The 18,008-nt window shown below is 36.3% G+C and overlaps 2 protein-coding genes across 8 annotated transcripts in view; both read left to right on the top strand.

The window, feature by feature from the left end:
* Window positions 1-177: 177 nt before the first annotated feature.
* Window positions 178-5,714, top strand: dguok (deoxyguanosine kinase). 7 transcript variants are annotated; one of them, XR_014531053.1, is made up of 9 exons: window positions 1,631-2,088; window positions 2,829-2,947; window positions 3,048-3,229; window positions 3,341-3,488; window positions 4,055-4,170; window positions 4,284-4,383; window positions 4,580-4,657; window positions 4,880-4,935; window positions 5,314-5,714. XR_014531053.1 is itself a non-coding variant. In XM_083526694.1 (8 exons), the coding sequence occupies exons 2-8, from the start codon at window positions 2,040-2,042 to the stop codon at window positions 4,604-4,606; spliced, it is 741 nt and encodes a 246-aa protein (XP_083382820.1). In that variant the 5' UTR covers window positions 178-296; window positions 1,964-2,039; the 3' UTR covers window positions 4,607-5,714. The 7 variants fall into 7 exon arrangements, 4 of the variants coding, with proteins under 4 accessions (XP_083382820.1, XP_083382822.1, XP_083382821.1 ...); XR_014531055.1 differs by having other exon boundaries at window positions 1,726-1,752; window positions 1,802-2,088; window positions 4,580-4,935; XM_083526694.1 differs by adding an exon at window positions 178-296 and having other exon boundaries at window positions 1,964-2,088; window positions 4,580-5,714.
* A 5,717-nt stretch (window positions 5,715-11,431) lies between these two features.
* ebf2 (EBF transcription factor 2) overlaps window positions 11,432-18,008 on the top strand; it is a 23,038-nt gene continuing 16,461 nt past the window's right edge. Inside the window, exons 1-6 of the mRNA XM_083526975.1 lie at window positions 11,432-11,899; window positions 13,319-13,475; window positions 14,771-14,828; window positions 15,145-15,200; window positions 15,315-15,388; window positions 16,533-16,601. Coding sequence (XP_083383101.1) covers window positions 11,775-11,899; window positions 13,319-13,475; window positions 14,771-14,828; window positions 15,145-15,200; window positions 15,315-15,388; window positions 16,533-16,601 — 539 coding nt within the window. The 5' untranslated portion in view covers window positions 11,432-11,774. The remainder of the gene's footprint in view (window positions 11,900-13,318; window positions 13,476-14,770; window positions 14,829-15,144; window positions 15,201-15,314; window positions 15,389-16,532; window positions 16,602-18,008) is intronic.

Genomic DNA, 18,008 nt, shown 5'->3' with positions numbered 1-18,008 from the left:
TCAGACCCATAGAAGCATTGACACCACCTGTGGAATTTAACTAAATAGTGATATGGGGCCTCTATAGATCAGACACATCCCACAGATGCTTGATCAGATTGTGATCTGGAGAAATTGGAGGCCAAGTCAATACAAAACATTGAACTCCACAAACATGATCCACAAAATTATTTATGCAGTCTGACATAGTGGATTATTCTGCTGAATGAGGTCATCACCATTGGGAAATATTCATATCTTGCCTCTGCCAGGTTGCTTTTTCCCCATAGTAAATCCTGCTGCTATCTCTTCCTCAGGTAAGCGAAGCAAAACACAGATGGAAGACCAGGACACTGGTTTACTGGTTGTCCTTTAATCATATGGGCCACTTTTAGTAGGCACTAACCTACAAAGGTACGTTGGCTCTTGTCAAAGTTGCTTATATGAGTATGTTGCATTTTTCAGACCATGTCAGAGATAAATTACAACCTTTAGCCTTTTAAGTTCAATAAGATTCCTTACTCTGAAAAAATTGTCTGTTTGGGTTTGAGCAAAAATCGATATAGTTTGCATTTATAACAATGCATTGTTGGTCACTCTCATGTCAAGAATTGCACAAACTTGAACCCTAAACCAACGCTCAAAATCGCTTCAATTGTTTTTACATTTTGTTGCTTTTAAATTCCAACATCAGTTAAGCATAGTATTTGAAATATATTTATGTTTATAAGATATATAGGTCCTACAGGACCAAGGCGAAAAAGATCCACATCCACATATCCAACATATTCATTCCTTCCAGTCGTTTCCAATAAATCAGTCAAATCAACTACATTTAAATTTCATATTAAAAAAACAAAACAAAACAAAACAAAGTATGATACTTTATTAAAAGTATACTGATAAAACGGAAGGTGGTGAATTTTTAGTGTATTGATGTTACTTGAAAAAAGTGTATTGATGTTACTTGAAATCACATTCTCTGATATTCCATTGGACTGTTTTTTACATTGATTATGGCACACAATCACCGAGACATCGTTCCAGTAAGATTATTCAATGTCTCAATATTTATTTCTATCCAGAGTTTCATTAAGTTCTTAAAATCTTGAATTGATGATGAGAGTCAGAGCACTGCAAAAAGTCTTTTTTTTAAATCTCATTTCAAATGTTCAAATTTCAAATAAAAACATTTTAAATGAACAGTTTTTCCTCTGGAGCATGTGTACAGATGAAAAGTTGCTGGTCGAGATTGTACCGGAAGTACGTAAGCAGTGTTCGAGTGTTTTGCTTAAGCTATACATCCATTCCAAAAGATCGTATTGTGTTTGGTGTTGATACAGAAAACAACAAACAATAATATTTTGTGCAAAAGGTATTGTTTATTAAATTTGCCTACACGCAAAAACATTATAATTATTATTATTATTATTATTATTATTATTATTATTATTATTATTATTATTATGTAAAAGGGTCGTCTGGAGGAGCTCTTGTACCTGCTGTCTTCACCTTAATTATTAAATATATTTTTTTCTTTTTGTTTCTTTTTAAATTAGAAAAACATTGTGAAATTTTTACGATTTGTGTGCTTTAAACTTTTTGTATGCCTTGAATAAGTACAGTTTTTTTTTTTTTTTTTTTTATTGACGTTTGAGGTAAGAACAAAATTCTAATGACCCGGATGCACTTTTTCTACGTACAATTTGCTCACGTGGTCACGTTTACCATTGACTCGCCTGTCAGTTGTTTTACGCATGCGCAGAACTGCCTGTGGTTCCTCGTGTAACTGTAGCTATGTTGTGGACTGGAGTCTGAGCAGTCGCTGTATTTTCTGGACACCTGACATAAGCGAGGTGTAATTTAAAGTCATGTCTGCTCACTGCGCGCTCTTTAGGCGCATGTTACAGCCTGTGACTGCTGATCTGAAACTGGTCGTCCGGCTCTCACGGTTTCTCAGCGCAGGCGGTTTCTCTGATTGCAGGAGGAACGCAAACACGCGGTTAGAGGGAGTAAAAGATCCACAACGCTTCCTTCAACACCATTCAACCCATAAAGCGATGGATGCAACATCACGTGTAAAGAGGGTTTCTATTGAGGGCAACATTGGTAGGGATACATTGACCCTAACAGCTTCCTTTTAACCTCTGCACATAAAGAAAGCAGATGTTGTCCTGTGTGCTCCTCAATCAGTCTTCGAGATACAGCCTAGGTTTTATATGATGCATCAATGCATAAATGTAATGAAGATTCTGAACAATTTCTCATTTGTAATTGGAATACATAAAAGACAAGCAAATATATATATATATATATATATATATGCAGGAAACGAATTTTAATTATTATTCCAGTTGCATCCATATTACACTTTTGTTTACATGGCCATTTTAGCATGACTGCGATCATATTAGATGGTTCCACAGCCTAAAGATCCATGAAATTATTGTGCAACTCAAGAACTATGAGGATGGATTTGGTCTGTAACTAATGTAAACAATCTACTACAAAGGTTAAGCACTACAATTGGCATGAACAGTTTGATGACTGAACACTGAACAGCACACCTCAACAGTGATAAATCTGTAATGAAAAGACCTTCGGTGCCACCTAGATCAGGACGGGTTCCCTTTTGAGTTTGGTTTCCTCTTCAGACCATCTCAGGATGTTTTTCCTTGCCACAGTTGCCACTTGCTCAATTGTTAGGAGTAAATTTATAGGCACTAAACTTAAAAAATTCAAACTTAATAACCTCTTTATTTCTGTTAAGCTGCTTATTTCTGTTAAGACATTGTCTATTGTTAAAAGCGCTATACAGTATGCTTTATGTGTGTTTTTGGAAACTTTAGCGGTTGGGAAGTCCACTTTTGCAAGATTGCTGAGCAATGCAGGACAAAACTGGGAGGTCACACCTGAACCTGTAAGCAAATGGCAAAATGTTGAAGAGGCGACTTCACAACTAAAACAGGTATTAATCGCCTTATAATTTCTGGGAATAAGTGCCTCATTGTGCCTTATTTACAAGCCTGGTAAAGCCTTTTCTCTTATCCTTACTGTTTTTCTTGTAGCTGGGGCCGTCTCCACAGCAGTCCGCCAGCAACCTATTGCAAATGATGTATGAAGACCCCAAACGTTGGTCCTACACCTTTCAGACATTTTCCTTTATGAGTCGCATGCGCATGCAGCTGCAGCCGCCTTCTGCGAGAGACAGTTCTGTACAGGTGTATGAACGTTCCATCTACAGTGACAGGTGAAGTCATTTACACGGACATCTTCATTTCAGCTTATTCTTATCAGTGATTTCATTTCTGTTTCTTTTCTTTTTATTTGAAGTTCATTTGCGAATCCTTTTCCTTTTTAGATATATTTTTGCCCAGAACATGTTTGAGCTAGGCAGTATAAACTACACAGAGTGGGCTGTTTATCAGGATTTCCATTCCTTTCTTGTTGAGCAGTTTGGTCCTAAGGTACAGCTGGAGGGAATTATATACCTTAGAGCACCACCACAGGTCAGTGACGTTATAAAAAATGCATGAAATTTGGGAAGGAAAAATTTTTAAACATATTATTTCATTTCAAAATGCTGGTAAAACAATAACAGAGCTTGCACAGTTCTGTATATGACAAACTATAAGTTTATATATTTCTTTATATAGAAGCACACAGAAATATTGCATGTCACAAAAAAAAAAAAAAAAAAAGTAATGCCTCTGGCTATATAAAGCAACATTAAGTTTTTGAGCAAAACATGCTACAATAGCTGTGTAATTGTTTATGTAGTGTATTTTGAAAATACCAGCAGATGAACTGCTTTTGTTATGGAAGTGATCCAACTATGGTCAAAGTCACAGCAAAGTCTCTGGAATAAGTTTCATGTTTATAGTATACTTTTTAAGGTTTTGCAGCAATCAAAATTGTAACAAAGACTAGGCTTATTGAGAGTGGAAGCATCCCCATTCCTATTTTGCTGTATACTATAATGTAATAAATGTTATATAATGCTAACATAATTCTAATATAATAAATGTTATATACATTCTAGTCTAGCACGAAATTTACTACTTGTATCTTGTAGACCTGCATGGAGCGTTTGGGCCGCCGAGGAAGAGAAGAGGAGCAGGGAATACAGCTGGACTACCTTGAGACACTTCATAAGCAGCATGACAACTGGCTCATAACCAAATGTACAACGTGAGTATCAGTGTGTTATCGGTGGTGCTGAAAATTGATATAAATAATAACATTGGTGTACTTTATAACAAAAAGCAATTATAAATAAGCTTGTTGTGGTCTTTCTACCTTAGGGTTCACTTTGATCACCTGAAAAATATTCCAGTTCTGGTTCTGGATGGTAGTCTGGAGTTTGAGAATGACTCTGAGATACAGACCAAGTTTCTAACAGAGGTAAAGTGACCAGAGGTAAATTTTGAATTTAAAAAAAAAAAGGAAAATGTTCATTAATAATTTATTTTCTGTGTGTACAAACATTGCTGCCAAAAATATTTTTTTTATTATTATAATAAAAATTTAATATATTAAATATTAAATATTTTTTTATTATATTAATTATATTTCAGTGATAAAGTTTTTTTTGTTTTAGGTCACAAGCTTCCTAAAGGAATTATGAATATCAAAGAAAAGGACCAAACACAACCCTCAGACCTCTGGATCATCCACTGTTTGTATCAATACAGTTTGTTTTAGCTTTGAAATTGTTGATCTGCATGACAACTCACAGATCTTTAAATTATTGTAAAATTAGCTGTAAAATCGAGTCAACACTAGAAACACTGTAGTGTATTTTGTATACTTTTGTTACGAAGTTCTGAAGTGTGAAAGCACTTTTTTGGAAAACCAAATGTAGGTTATAATTTGCACATCTACCGTCTGCATGTTTCAGGAAGGAAAAACGTACAAAAATGGACACATGAAATTAGAATAAACCGGGTTGCACGTGTGCACATCCTTTTAATTAAATGCATTATGACTAATTTCAGAATTAACCAATCATTCTCATACACATGTGCATAAATAATTATCATAAAGCTGTCATCAATTAAGTGAATCCTGTTAAGCTGGAATAAAGATCAGCGGTTCCTATAGGATTTTCAGAAGATCGTCTTAATTTTATCTGGCTGCTTATGCTATGAGCCTTTAAAACGCTCACAAATCAGGTACATGATTTTATATTTAAAGTTATTTATCAGTAAACACTTACTGACGAATTACAAAAACCTGGAACATTGTGAAGGCTGTGATCAACAAGCAGAGTAAAATGGAAAGCATAGTGACATCACCATAAACGAATGTCTATCCAAAATACATGGCAAAAAGATGAAAACCTACTATGGAGGCTGCCAAAAGACCTACAGCAACATTAAAGGAGCTACAGGAACATCTGGCAACCTTTGGTCACCTCCTGCATACAACAATTATCAATTACATTCTTCATGTCTGGGTTATGAGGTTAAGTGTTCTATTCATGTTCTTATATGCATAGGGACATTTATGTAATGGTTTTTAATGTCATTACAAGATTACAATCTTATTTCATTTTGCTGCTCTGTCTCCATGTTTTTAGAACATGTACTGTGTTTACAGCAGTTTCTTGGATTTGTGACCTTGTGTTTACCTTATTTTTTTCTTAAAATCTTTTACATTTTCTCAGTTTAAAACATTTAATATGTTTTCATTGTTCTTTTGTGAATAAAATATGGGTTTATAAGATTTGCAAATTATTTTGATGATTTTTCACACGTGACCTGTGTGTGTAAATTGTACATCCCCAATTCCAAAAAGGTTCATTATTATTATAAAAGTAAAGGAAAATAACAGTACAAGAAGAATTGTTAAGGGCAGTGATTTGCTAAAAAATTAAAATAGGATCCTAGACAGCAGGTTAAGGTATTTCGGTTATATACAAGGTTTGATCCAAAGACAAAACAGAAATATGCCCTTTCTATTTGTTAGCTTTGCAAACTGTAACATATTAAAAAAAGAAAACGAGGCAAAATAAGCCTTTTTTTTTTTGTATATATAATGATTTCACGCTGGTGCCTGTCACATTATGATTGGACAAAAATTAGTAATAGAGGAATAAAACCTCACCTCCTGTTTTGGTGACTTTTGTACTGGCAGATTTGGTGGTCCATTACGGGCAAAGCATTTGTCCAGGTTGGTCTAAAAATTACATATTTGTTTAGGAGAGATGGCAGTGGAGTTTTAACCAGGTTGTTCAACAAGATTTTAGAAGTTGAGAGGATGCCTGAGGAATGGAGAAGGAGTGTGCTGGTGCCGATCTTTAAGCATGAGGGAGATGTGCAGACCTGCAGTAACTACAGGGGAATAAAGTTGATCAGTCACACCATGAAGTTATGGGAAAGAGTAGTGGAAGCCAGGCTGAGAGAAGAGGTGACTATCTGTAAACAACAGTGTGGTTTCATGCCGAGGAAGAGCACCACAGACGCATTATTTGCTTTGAGAATGTTGATGGAGAAGTATATAGAAGGTCAGAAGGAATTGCATTGTGTGTTTGTGGATTTAGAGAATGTGTACGACAGGGTGGAGAGAGAGGAGTTGTGGTATTGTATGAGGAAGTCAGGTGTGTCAGACAAGACATGTATGAGGACAGTGTGACAGCAGTGAAGTGTGCAGTATTTGGGTACAACACTGGTTCAAGGTGGAGGTTGGACTGCATCAAAGATTGGTTCTGAGCCCTTTCCTGTTTGCAGTGGTGATGGACAGGTTGACGGAACGAGGTCAGACAGGAGTCTCCATGGACTATGATGTTTGCGGATGATATTGTGATTTGTGGTGAGAGTAGGGAGCAGGTTGAAAAGTCTGGAGAAGTGGAGGTATGTGCTGGAGAGAAGGGGAATGAAAGTCAGTAGGAGTAAGACAGAGTACATGTGTGTAACTGAGAGGGAGGGCAGTGGAGTGGTGCGGTTACAGGGAGAAGAGGTAAAGAAGGTGGAGGAGTTCAGGTACCTGGGGTCAACAGTGCAAAGTAATGGAGAGTCTGTTAGAGAGGCAGGGTGGAGTGGGTGGAGAAGAGTGATAGCAGGAGTGATTTGTGATAGAAAAGTATCTGTGAGAGTGAAAGGGAAAGTTTATAGGGCTGTGGTGAGACCTGAATTGTTGTATGGATTAGAGACAGTGGCATTGAGTAAAAGACAGGAGGTGGAGCTGAAGGTAGCAGAGCTGAAGATGAGGTTTTACGTTCGGAGTGATGACGATGAACAGGATTAGAAACAAGTTTATTAGAGGGACAGTGCATGTAGGACGTTTTGGAGACAAGGTAAGAGGTTCGGACATGTGCAGAGGAGGGACATGAGGTATATCCGTCGGAGAATGGAGCCATCAGGAAGGAGGAAAAGGGGAAGGCCAAGGATGTGGATGTGGATGTGGTGAGGGAAGACATGCTGATCGTTAGTTTAAAAGAGGCAGATGTATAGGACAGGGGGGTATGGAGACGGATGATCCGCTGTGGCGACCTTTAATGGGAGAAGCCGAAAGAAGGTCTAAAAATTACATATGGCAAACTTGGGGGTTGGGTGGCTTAAATCGTATAGAGGATTACTGAAAAAAAATGTTTTGACAGGAAGTGTACTTTCGGATGCTGGTTTGTGTTCACTTATGCATATTTCAAATTATATAACGAAAAGAATTACGCTGTTACAGTTCTCGCCCACAAGGGGGCATAGGAACTAAATTTCTTGAGTACTTTCAGAACGTGTGCTAAAAATAAAAAATAAATTAAAAGTAATTATATTAATAATTAGTTTTGATAAAAACTTGATGAGATCAAAATCCATTTCATAATTTTTGTTTGGACATGTTTTAAGATAATGTGTGGTAAGATTTGGTGAGGATTAGAATTTGGAGGAGTAGCTAAAACGGTAGATGAAAGCATTTTTAATTTTTTAATGTGAGTTTTGGCCTGTCATGAAACTTGCTGTGCTGCAGTTCGTTGATTAGCTTTTAGGGTATAGTCCTGAAGATTCCAACCAGGTTTTGTCTCAGTGAACAAATCCATTGCTGAATCATGCTTCTAAATCACCTTTTGACCGGTAGGTGGTGCTGGCTAGAACTCTGTTATATAGCCTCAACTGAACTGAGATACATCCTCACATCTGTGTGGCAGCTTCACTGTCAAAGTGATTGCCCCATTTTGGGAAAAACAATTGGAGTATTCGAAAGTTGGTATTCAAAACATATATAATATAACATATTTATTGAAGTTCGGGCAAATTAAAAAATTTAGGGCAGCCCAAGTAATCTACAGATTTTTCTTTAGATGCTCCCCAATTAGTGTGGTGATTTCACAAATTTTTACCAAATTTTGTGGGTTTTTGTGTTTGTTTTTGTTTGTTTGCTACAAATCCTCTATGGATGGATGAACATATGTATCATAGGTCTGGTCTTGATGATCATATGATGCTTATAAGTGTATTTTAAGGTTAGTGTAGTTAATTATTTTCAGGTAATTGGTTCAAGTGTGTCATACTACTATGACACTGCTTGTTGATTCGCTTGTTATTGTTTAGCTGAAGTTGTAGTTGAACTTGTATGATATTTGCTTAAGGGCTTGTTCTGTTAATAATATTGGTCAAATTAGCTTAAGATTTGTTTTGATTTACATTTACATCTAATATTTTCACCAATTATGTTAACGGTTTGACATCTAATACCATGAGGTGGAAATGTTTTTTTTTTTGTTTCGGAAAAAAGGGTTTCGGTTGTGAAATGATTTTTGTGGGGTTTCTTTCTGTTCTGTGTAAAATTTAACTCTGTTAAATCAAATTTTAATATACTCACTGTATAACTGAAGAGATATAAATATAATGTATAGATATAATGTGTGAAGTTTAATTTCCTGAATGAAGCTTTTCAACAGCACCAATCACTTCATTGTGCGGTTTTCTACCACCTCATTTTCATACATCTTTACCAACAGATGGCGTATAATGCAAACGAGTGTTGTGATATACCAAGTTATGTTAAATGCTTTCAAGACTCATAGGCTACCAGATTTTCTTTGTTTTTCCCTGTTAAGCATTGTATTACAATCTATAGAAATCTAGGAAAATTGTCTTTAATGTAGACATTCTTTACACCATTACTAACATCATAGCATGACGCGCAGACTACAGTAATATAAAAAATACAAGATAATAATAATAATAATAATAATAATGATAATAATAATAATAATAATAATAATAATAATAATAATAATAATAATAAAGAACCTGAATAATACAATGGAAGTTATAATGAGATGATTCACAACTCATTAGATCTATAGATCATTAGGTCTCTAGCATACCTTCTAAACCAGACACCAAAATGTGTACTGTATGGAGGTATTCTCTTTAGTCACGTTTGATTTCAGGCCAAATAAATATTTTTGAGTTATTTCTAAGTTTTATGTGAACTGCCTTTCGCAATTCATAAATTTAATGGGTAAAAAAACAACAACATTCAAATATGGTGCAGTGCTGTTGCAATTTATATATATATATATATATATATATTTATATATATATTTTTTTTTATTATTATTAAAAAAAGAAAAGTTCTCACGGATTTGCTATAAATCCACCTGTCGGTGAAGTGAAAGACTCGCGCGCTCCAGGCTGATGTCGGTGGATGGTGTGTGCACGAGCCTGTGGGCAGTAGCCCGAGGGGAGTTTTTTGTTCTTCACCCACGCGCGGCTGCTGCGCACAAAGCCGCTCACTTCAGCTTGTGATTCCTCAGGGGACTTGAAGAATTGAGAAGAATTGAGAAGGGCTGTGCGGCGGCACACGATACTTCTTTGTTCATCTGCTCAAATAAGAGCATGTCTCTAAAAGCGGCCTGGACACCAAGAAGTCAACTGAAACTGCTAAACACTCTGAATATCAGCAAATGTCGTTTTTCTCGAGTTAAAGCAATGTAATAATGTAAGACTATAAAACCAGTTACCACCCGCGTTTTAATACATTGTGCGGGTTCATCTTTAACCCTCTTGTTGTAAAATAATACAGTATTTAAAACAGATTCTTAGTTATTTGACACCTGTTGAGAAAATGTGAATTCTGAATGCTTTTGAGATTCACATCTACAATTCATTCAGTCTTTTTCCTGCGGAGCTGCGACGCGGTGTTTATTTCATTCAGTATCTCTGGAATTCCTGGAAAACAGAATTCCCGTCCATCCCATCACAAGGAAACAAATAACAATGCACGTGGTCCTATTTTATAATCACTGCTTTATAGTTATTCGCATGTGAACACCTGAAACTTCTGCTTCCGACTTTGTAAAATCTAAATATTTGTTGAAGTTTGTCACAGTGCGCCATCGCTCGTGCTTTCTGGGTACAAATTCTGCCACATACAGCACAATAACTGTTACTGCTGAACATCTAAATAATCGGTGATGATTGGTAAAGGAGGCAATAGTGCTGGAGTTGACGGTGTGTGTGTGTGTGTGTGTGTGTCCACATTCCGCGGCAGTGTGTGTAATCGGGTGCCCAGCTGACTCCGTGGCGCGCTGGCAGATGGCTGGTGTGTAAGCCGGCTGGCGGTGTGTGTGAGCTGGGAGGGGGTCACACTCATTGTTTAGACGGACTAGCCCCACGCACAGACAATGACCCTCGCCAAGAGCGAGAAAATATGGAAAAGCCTCTTCTTTTCAGAGAAAAAAAAAAGCGGAAATTAAAAAAAAAAAAAAAAAAAAAAGTTTGAAGAAATCTTGCTGTTTTGTCTGCTCACAATCCCAAAGTTTTGCAGCGTATCTGATTGTATTTTAGTTATTAATCTGCATTTAGTTATGAACCAACTCACAGACTACAGATTATGTAATACAGCTGTTAGGGATGTTAAACAAGTCTAATTATTTAAAAAAATCCCCTAAATAGCCCCAAGATACCCATAATAAAACCTGCTATAATTAAAATACCTTCATATCTCTTTTTTCCAGAAGAACAATTTATTTTCAAATATATTCATCTGATTTGTCTTTTTGATCTATTTTGATCGGGTCATCTGCAGTGTATCAGTAAAAGTTTGTTGATCACTATAATCATTAGTCATTTCAGTTAAACTAATAAGACCCTCATGTTATCCCGAATGTGTTTACTGCTGCGAAATGTGACACTCTATTATAAATAAGTAATCATAGAATTCGTCTCATTTCTTTTGTGCAGTGTGTGGATTATTTTTGTAGACGTCTTTTAAGCAATTAAATAACTTTGTCTATCCTAATGTGCTCTAGCCCCGCCCCCCGTCCTGCTCTGCTCGCGCTGCTCTTTCATAATGTACAGCTCAGACTTTCAGCATCATTACGTGCTCGTGCTCGTGCTCGTGTCCCGGCGCTTTAACGACTCCACGCATCCTCACCTCTTAACACGGGACTATCAGACCGGCTTCTAATAGCTCTCCGCGGGCTGCTGGTGGATAAATGGTTGGTTTCATCCACATGCTTAAAGTCGTGTAGTGCAACTTGGAAACGCGAACACTCTTGGAGCAGGTGATCTTTGGAGAGCGTTTTTTTTCCAACTTTGCTTTAAACGATGAACAAACTGGACAGAAATAGACGAACCTCGAAAACTGCAGAAGCACAAAAACCGCATTAGTGAGCGATTACTGTCCACTTCAGCACCAGATTCAAAACTCATTTAGATCTTTTTTTTTGCCAGCTTTAGGAATCGGTCGCAGCATCTTCTAACACTTTTTGGACTCGTGTGCAAAGTGTACAGAGGTGCCCGCATCTTTTCTTTCGTTTTTTTTTTTATTTATTCATTTTTTTGTAAATGTACGGAATCCAGGAGCATCTTTCTACTGCTGTGAAAGAACGAACTTTTGCAGAAGAAATGGATTCAGTCCGCCCGTGGGTGCGTAATGTCGGAGTCGTGGATGCGAATGTTGCAGCTCAGAGGTACACAACATTTTTATCACTATGCATGGCAAATATAGATTTATATTCATTTATTATCCGGAAATATTTAACAAGTGTATTTTAAAAAGCCAAAACCATCCAAGCACTGCATTAATATATTTTCTATGATATAGTGTAATGGCGCAATGGCAACTGTTCACAAAATATCCGCTCAAATATACACAATAACTCAAACATCATATCGAATCTCTCTGGATATAAATGATCCACCAACAGGTGTGTACCTTCAGAGACAAAATAGCAAAATGTCATACACTTGAGTTTCCGGCACTTAACTTGAAGCTGAAGAGTCAAGAGCCCCCTGAAAGAAGCATTACAATCTCTTTAACAGAATAAACACAGGCTTTTACAGCCATTCAGTGAGAACATACTGAACTGAACTGAACTGAACTGAACTGAACTGAACTGAACTGAAATGAACTGAACATCATACCGCATTTAGAGCTTCCAGTCGTTGGCTGTGAAAATTCTTAATGTGAATTATAATAATAAAATTGTGAAATATTTGACAGCGATATAACAATAAAAGCAACACAATAATAATCATTATAAAAACACGAGCAACTGTAATAATAAATATCAACATAATGCTTATTATTATTATTAATAATACTTTAATGCTGATCTTGTTGTTATTACCAATTTATAATAAAAATAAGATTCTGTTGGTATTTAGAGGCATAGATACAAACTTTTTGAACTGAACTTTTGTTTGCTGCATAGAATTTTTTATAGATAGAAAATAACATTGTATGGCTATTAATAAGCTGTGTATATTCTTATTCATTAATTACGGTAGAAAATGACAGTTTTATATTTCTTCATTTTGTTTGGAAATGGAAGCTAATTTTAAAGCCTTAATGCAGAATATATATATATATATATATATATATATATATATATATATATATATATATATATATATATATATATATATATATATATTTATATATATTGCAAATATATTTTTCTAATATATATTAATATAACAAAAAAAAGTCACATCTACCAAAACAGCCTCAGTAATTTGTTCTCATTTTTTGCAAAAGTCCGTTAGTAAAATTAATTGCTTGGTTTAGATCTTTCAGTGTTATCAATTTAAAGTTTAATGAATGTATTAAGATTGGTAGGCCTAATTATTTGTATAATTGCATATCCTTCAGGGTTTAATAATTTCTATAATTATAACATTTGTCACACACAGATTCGGGGTTATGTAATTCTAGGGGATTGTCATGTTTAACCTTATTGTCAGGTTCAGGACACCTTTGGACGCAGTGACACGTGATGAAAACTGATAAATATACACACGAATCTGCCTGCTATAATAAATAACTTTGCCCAGTTACATGTTTGTAATTTAAGTGTGAAAATAATGGCAAATTATTGCATCTACAGTGGTGTAGCTCTGTCTCGAGCCCACTTTGAGAAACAACCGCCCTCCAACCTGCGAAAGTCCAACTTCTTCCATTTTGTGTTGGCCCTCTATGACCGCCATGGACAACCAGTTGAAATTGAGAGGACAGCCTTCATTGACTTTGTTGAGCACGATAAGGTACATTTGCATTGTGTTCACACATATTATAATATATTTTTGATTTCAAAGTAAAGAAGACGGTCACGAATTGTAGATTCTATGTGACAATTCTATTTAAAGAATTCATAAATATAGCTTTTAAACGTTTCCCTTTTTTCTTAGTTTTAAACTTTACTTCGAGGTGATACTTTTGGAACATTGAGCTGTACCACATTATACTATATTTTAAGACTAAAGCATACAAATTGAAATAAAATACAAGGTGTCAAGAGTTAATGAGTAAGACAAACAAAGAGAGAGAGAGAGAGAGAGAGAGAGAGAGAGAGAGAGAGAGAGAGAGAGAGAGAGAGAGAGAGAGAGAGAGAGAGAGAGAGAGAGAGAGAGAGAGAGAGTATGGTCTTGTGTGTGAATAAATTCCAGTCAAAACCAAAAACTTGTGGTTAAAATGGAAGCAGTGTGGTCTCAAAAAACAAAGTCAAGTGTGTTAACAGCATGCAAAATACAAAAGTAGTATTAAGATACATAATTCATGGAACAACAATATGCCACCATCACATTATTATATAATATAACAATTCACTCATACCATTAAATAATTAAATATAATACATACTTTTTAGTATGTATGTATTTACACACTCTAAACATTTTATCTTTAATTTCCATGCAACTCATTGGCAATAATGGAAAATAGAATTAGAATAGAATTAATACATGGAGCTCTCATTGTACACTTAAAAATCTGACCAGTCAATGTGTGTAGAACCTATATAGCATTTATATTCTTCTCTCTACCTTCATTTCTGCATTCATCCTTTGGGTATTGAGTCTTGGTGCATTCTCTGGAGGCTAGTTATTAAGGGAAAAGTTGGAAAGCAGGAGAAGCTGAAAAGGGGGTTGGTTTATAGGCCTCATGTCATACTGGAGCTTCTCTTTCAAGGGCAACAATCTCTCTCTCTCTCTCTCTCTCTCTCTCTCTCTCTCTCTCTCTCTCTCTCTCTCTCTCTCTCTCTCTCTGTATCTCTGATCTGCATCTCTACTAAACAGCAGTGTAAGATCTGTGTATATAGAGTATGTATATGTGCATTACACTGAATGACTGCATATTGAAAATCATTTACAAAGATTGTGCACCTCTTTAGACATTTCTCAAAACTCTTAAATCAGGTCTCTAATTGTCTGTTCATGATTTGAATTCAACAATCCATTCCACCTTGTCTCTGCACTCTAGGACATTTTTCTGTAAGTGTTATATTCATTTCTTCAGGTTTGTGTTTTCTTGTGTGTGTTTTTCCTGTTTTTCCAAGGAGCAGACGGGAGAAAAAACCAATAATGGCACACACTACAAACTCCAGCTGCTTTACAGTAATGGTATGATTCTGTCTTCAATTATTTATTTAACCTGGGGGGAACGTACAATATATGTTAAGTATAGTACATACTCAAAAGAGATGGTAATAGCTTTTACATAAGAACTAGTTTCTCATCAGTGCTGAAAAAATGTGCAGATTTGGGGTAAAATAAAGTCTTAACGGAGCATAGAAATGTGGTAACCTGGAAAAAAATCATGCAAGTGGTCCACATTAATCCTGTCATTGTTCTATTCAGTGCAAATCTTTAATGATAAATCTGGGTCATTTGTATGTATTCTCACTAATTTCAACCTTGTAAACTTGTTTTATATCAGGTGTACGAACTGAACAAGACCTTTATGCTCGTCTTATTGACTCTGTCACAAAACAGGTAAATGTCTCCATTAGACAACTACAGGTGTTTCATATTGCATTGCCTCTTTTGCCATATAACCTGTAAATAATACTGGTTTCTGTATTTTTTCTGTATTTTTTTTTCATTTAGCCCATATCATACGAGGGGCAAAATAAGAATCCCGAAATGTGCCGTGTTCTGCTTACTCACGAGGTGATGTGCAGGTAAAAAGACATGGCTACATGCTCATATACTGAGTGGACATGTGAACAAACAAATCATTTTGCTACAAAAGTACTACAAAAGTATGTGCATGTATGCAGCCTTTAAAAAAAACATATGTGGGAAATGAAGACAGACATAATATGCACCACACAAAAATGTACATTGTAACCATTACCACAAAAACAGTATGAAGCAAAGACAATGGAAAACTGTTTATAAGATGCAAATTGTGAAATCTGCATCAGTAAAGACTGTATAGACAGCAAGCACACGGCTATACCCACAGACAGCTTGTTTTGATGGGACGTACGAGGAGGCGTGTGGGTCTGTGACCTCAGGCTCAGGGACATGATAGTGGAGGGCAAAATGGGAGTGGAAATCAGCTCCAGCCCCCATTGTGCGGTCAGCAGATGCCCGAGTGGGGTTCACAGCTGGCTAATAACAGAGGGGGAGAGGGCGATGAGGGGGAAGAGGGCAAATGACACAGCTGGGGAGTGGCTCTATCTGACAGAGGGGGAGTTTAGGTGGTGGTGGTGGATGGGGGGGTTAGGGGGTAAAAGCGGACAGCAGAGGGGCAGATGGCCAGGGGTGGGGGGCACTTTTGTTATGCAGGATGGGCGGACTAGTGAAAGCTTAGGGGAGGGGGCAAAAGGGTTGCCCTCAGACAAGAGATGCTTGGTTTTGGCGTGTGTGTTGTCTGTTGTCTATATGTATGTCTGGCTTTTTAGAGATCATTTTCAAGTGTTTAATGTGTTGTTGTCTATAGTCTGAATAAAGGCACACTGTATAATCTAACGTGAAGGTGTCCAAGGAAAGTTTGGAGTAAGAACACAAAGTGCACTCTCTTGTCATTTTTTTCCTTTTGTCCATTCACAAGTCATTCATTGTTCTTATAGACTGTGTTTATTGCTTTTACTGGTGCAGTGTTTACCTTTAATTATAGCACACTCTTTAGTCAACTAATGAGCTTTAATGTAAAGTAATAACAGGTTATTGTTGTGCCTTATTGTTACCTAATATAATTTAATACGATAAAAGTAAATGTTTTATATATATATATATATATATATATATATATATATATATATATATATATATATATATATATATTAAAACTTAATTCTGCCTGTTTCTCATCTATAGTCGCTGTTGTGAGAAAAAAAGCTGCGGAAATCGGAATGAGACCCCATCAGACCCTGTCATCATTGACAGGTAAGAACTGTAAATTTGTGCTAGTCATCACACTATAGTACACAAGAGACCCAGCAAGACCCGGTTTCTGGTCCATTTAAACCAGGCATAACTAGCAGTTAGCTGTGACTCATATTAACAGTGATAATCAGAAATATTCCTGATAAGACTGACAAACCAAATCTACATTTGTCTTCCTCTGCACTTTAGTTTGCACAATTCTTTACACACTTGGTTCTCACAAATCTCTTTCGCTTACACACAGAGAGTCTTCTAAAGAAATTCTAAAACCAATTGGTTTTATGCTTTACTGCTTGTTAAATGTAATTTGAGTTTTTGTGTATTTGATAAAAGTTTGCATTGATAATTTATAGTCATTATTTTTTTTCCTATTTAAATACTCAGTTATATAACAGATCTATTATTTCCTAATGGCTGCTTATTTTTTGTCCTATTTGTTTACTAATTTGTTAGGATATGTCTTAGTACAACAGTAGTTTGTGTTTCTTACTGTATTACTGTCTGTGTTTTTGTAGTTTCCTTTCATAGTCCATGCTATTTACAGTGTCTCTGTGGAGCCATTCAAACTTTCTCAGAAAGAAAAGAAAATAGCTGTTGTTTTTTTGGAATTTGTTGGAATTCCTGAGTATGGCATCTGTTTTTCTCCTTTATGAAATGATTCTTTTTGACCCGCGCTCCATCATTCACTCTGTCTCCTTTCCATGCCTTACCCTTTAAAAAAGGCCTTACTTTACTCCAGGGCTCCATAAAATGAGCAATTCAGTTGAGTATTTTGGTCTTCAGGAGCTGTTAGTCTGGTGGTGTGATGCACCAGTGACTTGTAGATCTGATGCTATAGTTGCTAGCCAATCACTTCTCTGGGGGAGTGTCTCATTTGACAGGTCACCTCATTAGGCTAATCAAGGGTTTTTGTACCAAAACTGTGCTGTTTGAATTGCCATCCTTGTATAGCTGGTATTACAAATTTATGTAATCATTATTCACAAACTAATTATATTTCCATTCATGCTTCAAATTACAAACATGTAAGGCATTCTTCTGCAAGCTCATAAGTAGTATGGTATGTCTGCATGTGTGCTCATTAAATCATTTTAAGTATTCTGTATAGTTTTTAATAAACTCTCTCTCTCCCACACACACACACACACACACACACACACACACACACACACACACACACACACACACACACACACACACACACACACACACACACACACACACACACACACACACAGAACAAACAAATTAACACAAACACACAACACTTCTGCCTCCACACATTTTCTTCAAAGTAATATTGTCATAATTAGTAAGCCTCATCAGGGCACCTCTCAATACACATGGGAATTAGGGGTCCCCAGTGTGCCACCTACCACACCAGCCTTCACCCCCCCCCCCCTTCCA

This window comes from Silurus aristotelis (assembly GCF_946808225.1).
Source record: "Silurus aristotelis genome assembly, chromosome: 23".
NCBI classification, from domain to species: Eukaryota; Metazoa; Chordata; class Actinopteri; order Siluriformes; family Siluridae; genus Silurus; species Silurus aristotelis.
This window is presented reverse-complemented; position numbering and strand designations above follow the sequence as displayed.

Bases quoted from the DNA above. Each gene is read 5' to 3' on its own strand.
- dguok (XM_083526693.1), top strand. From the start codon at position 1,851: ATGTCTGCTCACTGCGCGCTCTTTAGGCGCATGTTACAGCCTGTGACT. The intron at 3,230-3,340 runs GTGAAGTCATTT...TTTCCTTTTTAG, and splicing joins CGTTCCATCTACAGTGACAG to ATATATTTTTGCCCAGAACA. The intron at 3,489-4,054 runs GTCAGTGACGTT...TGTATCTTGTAG, and splicing joins ACCTTAGAGCACCACCACAG to ACCTGCATGGAGCGTTTGGG.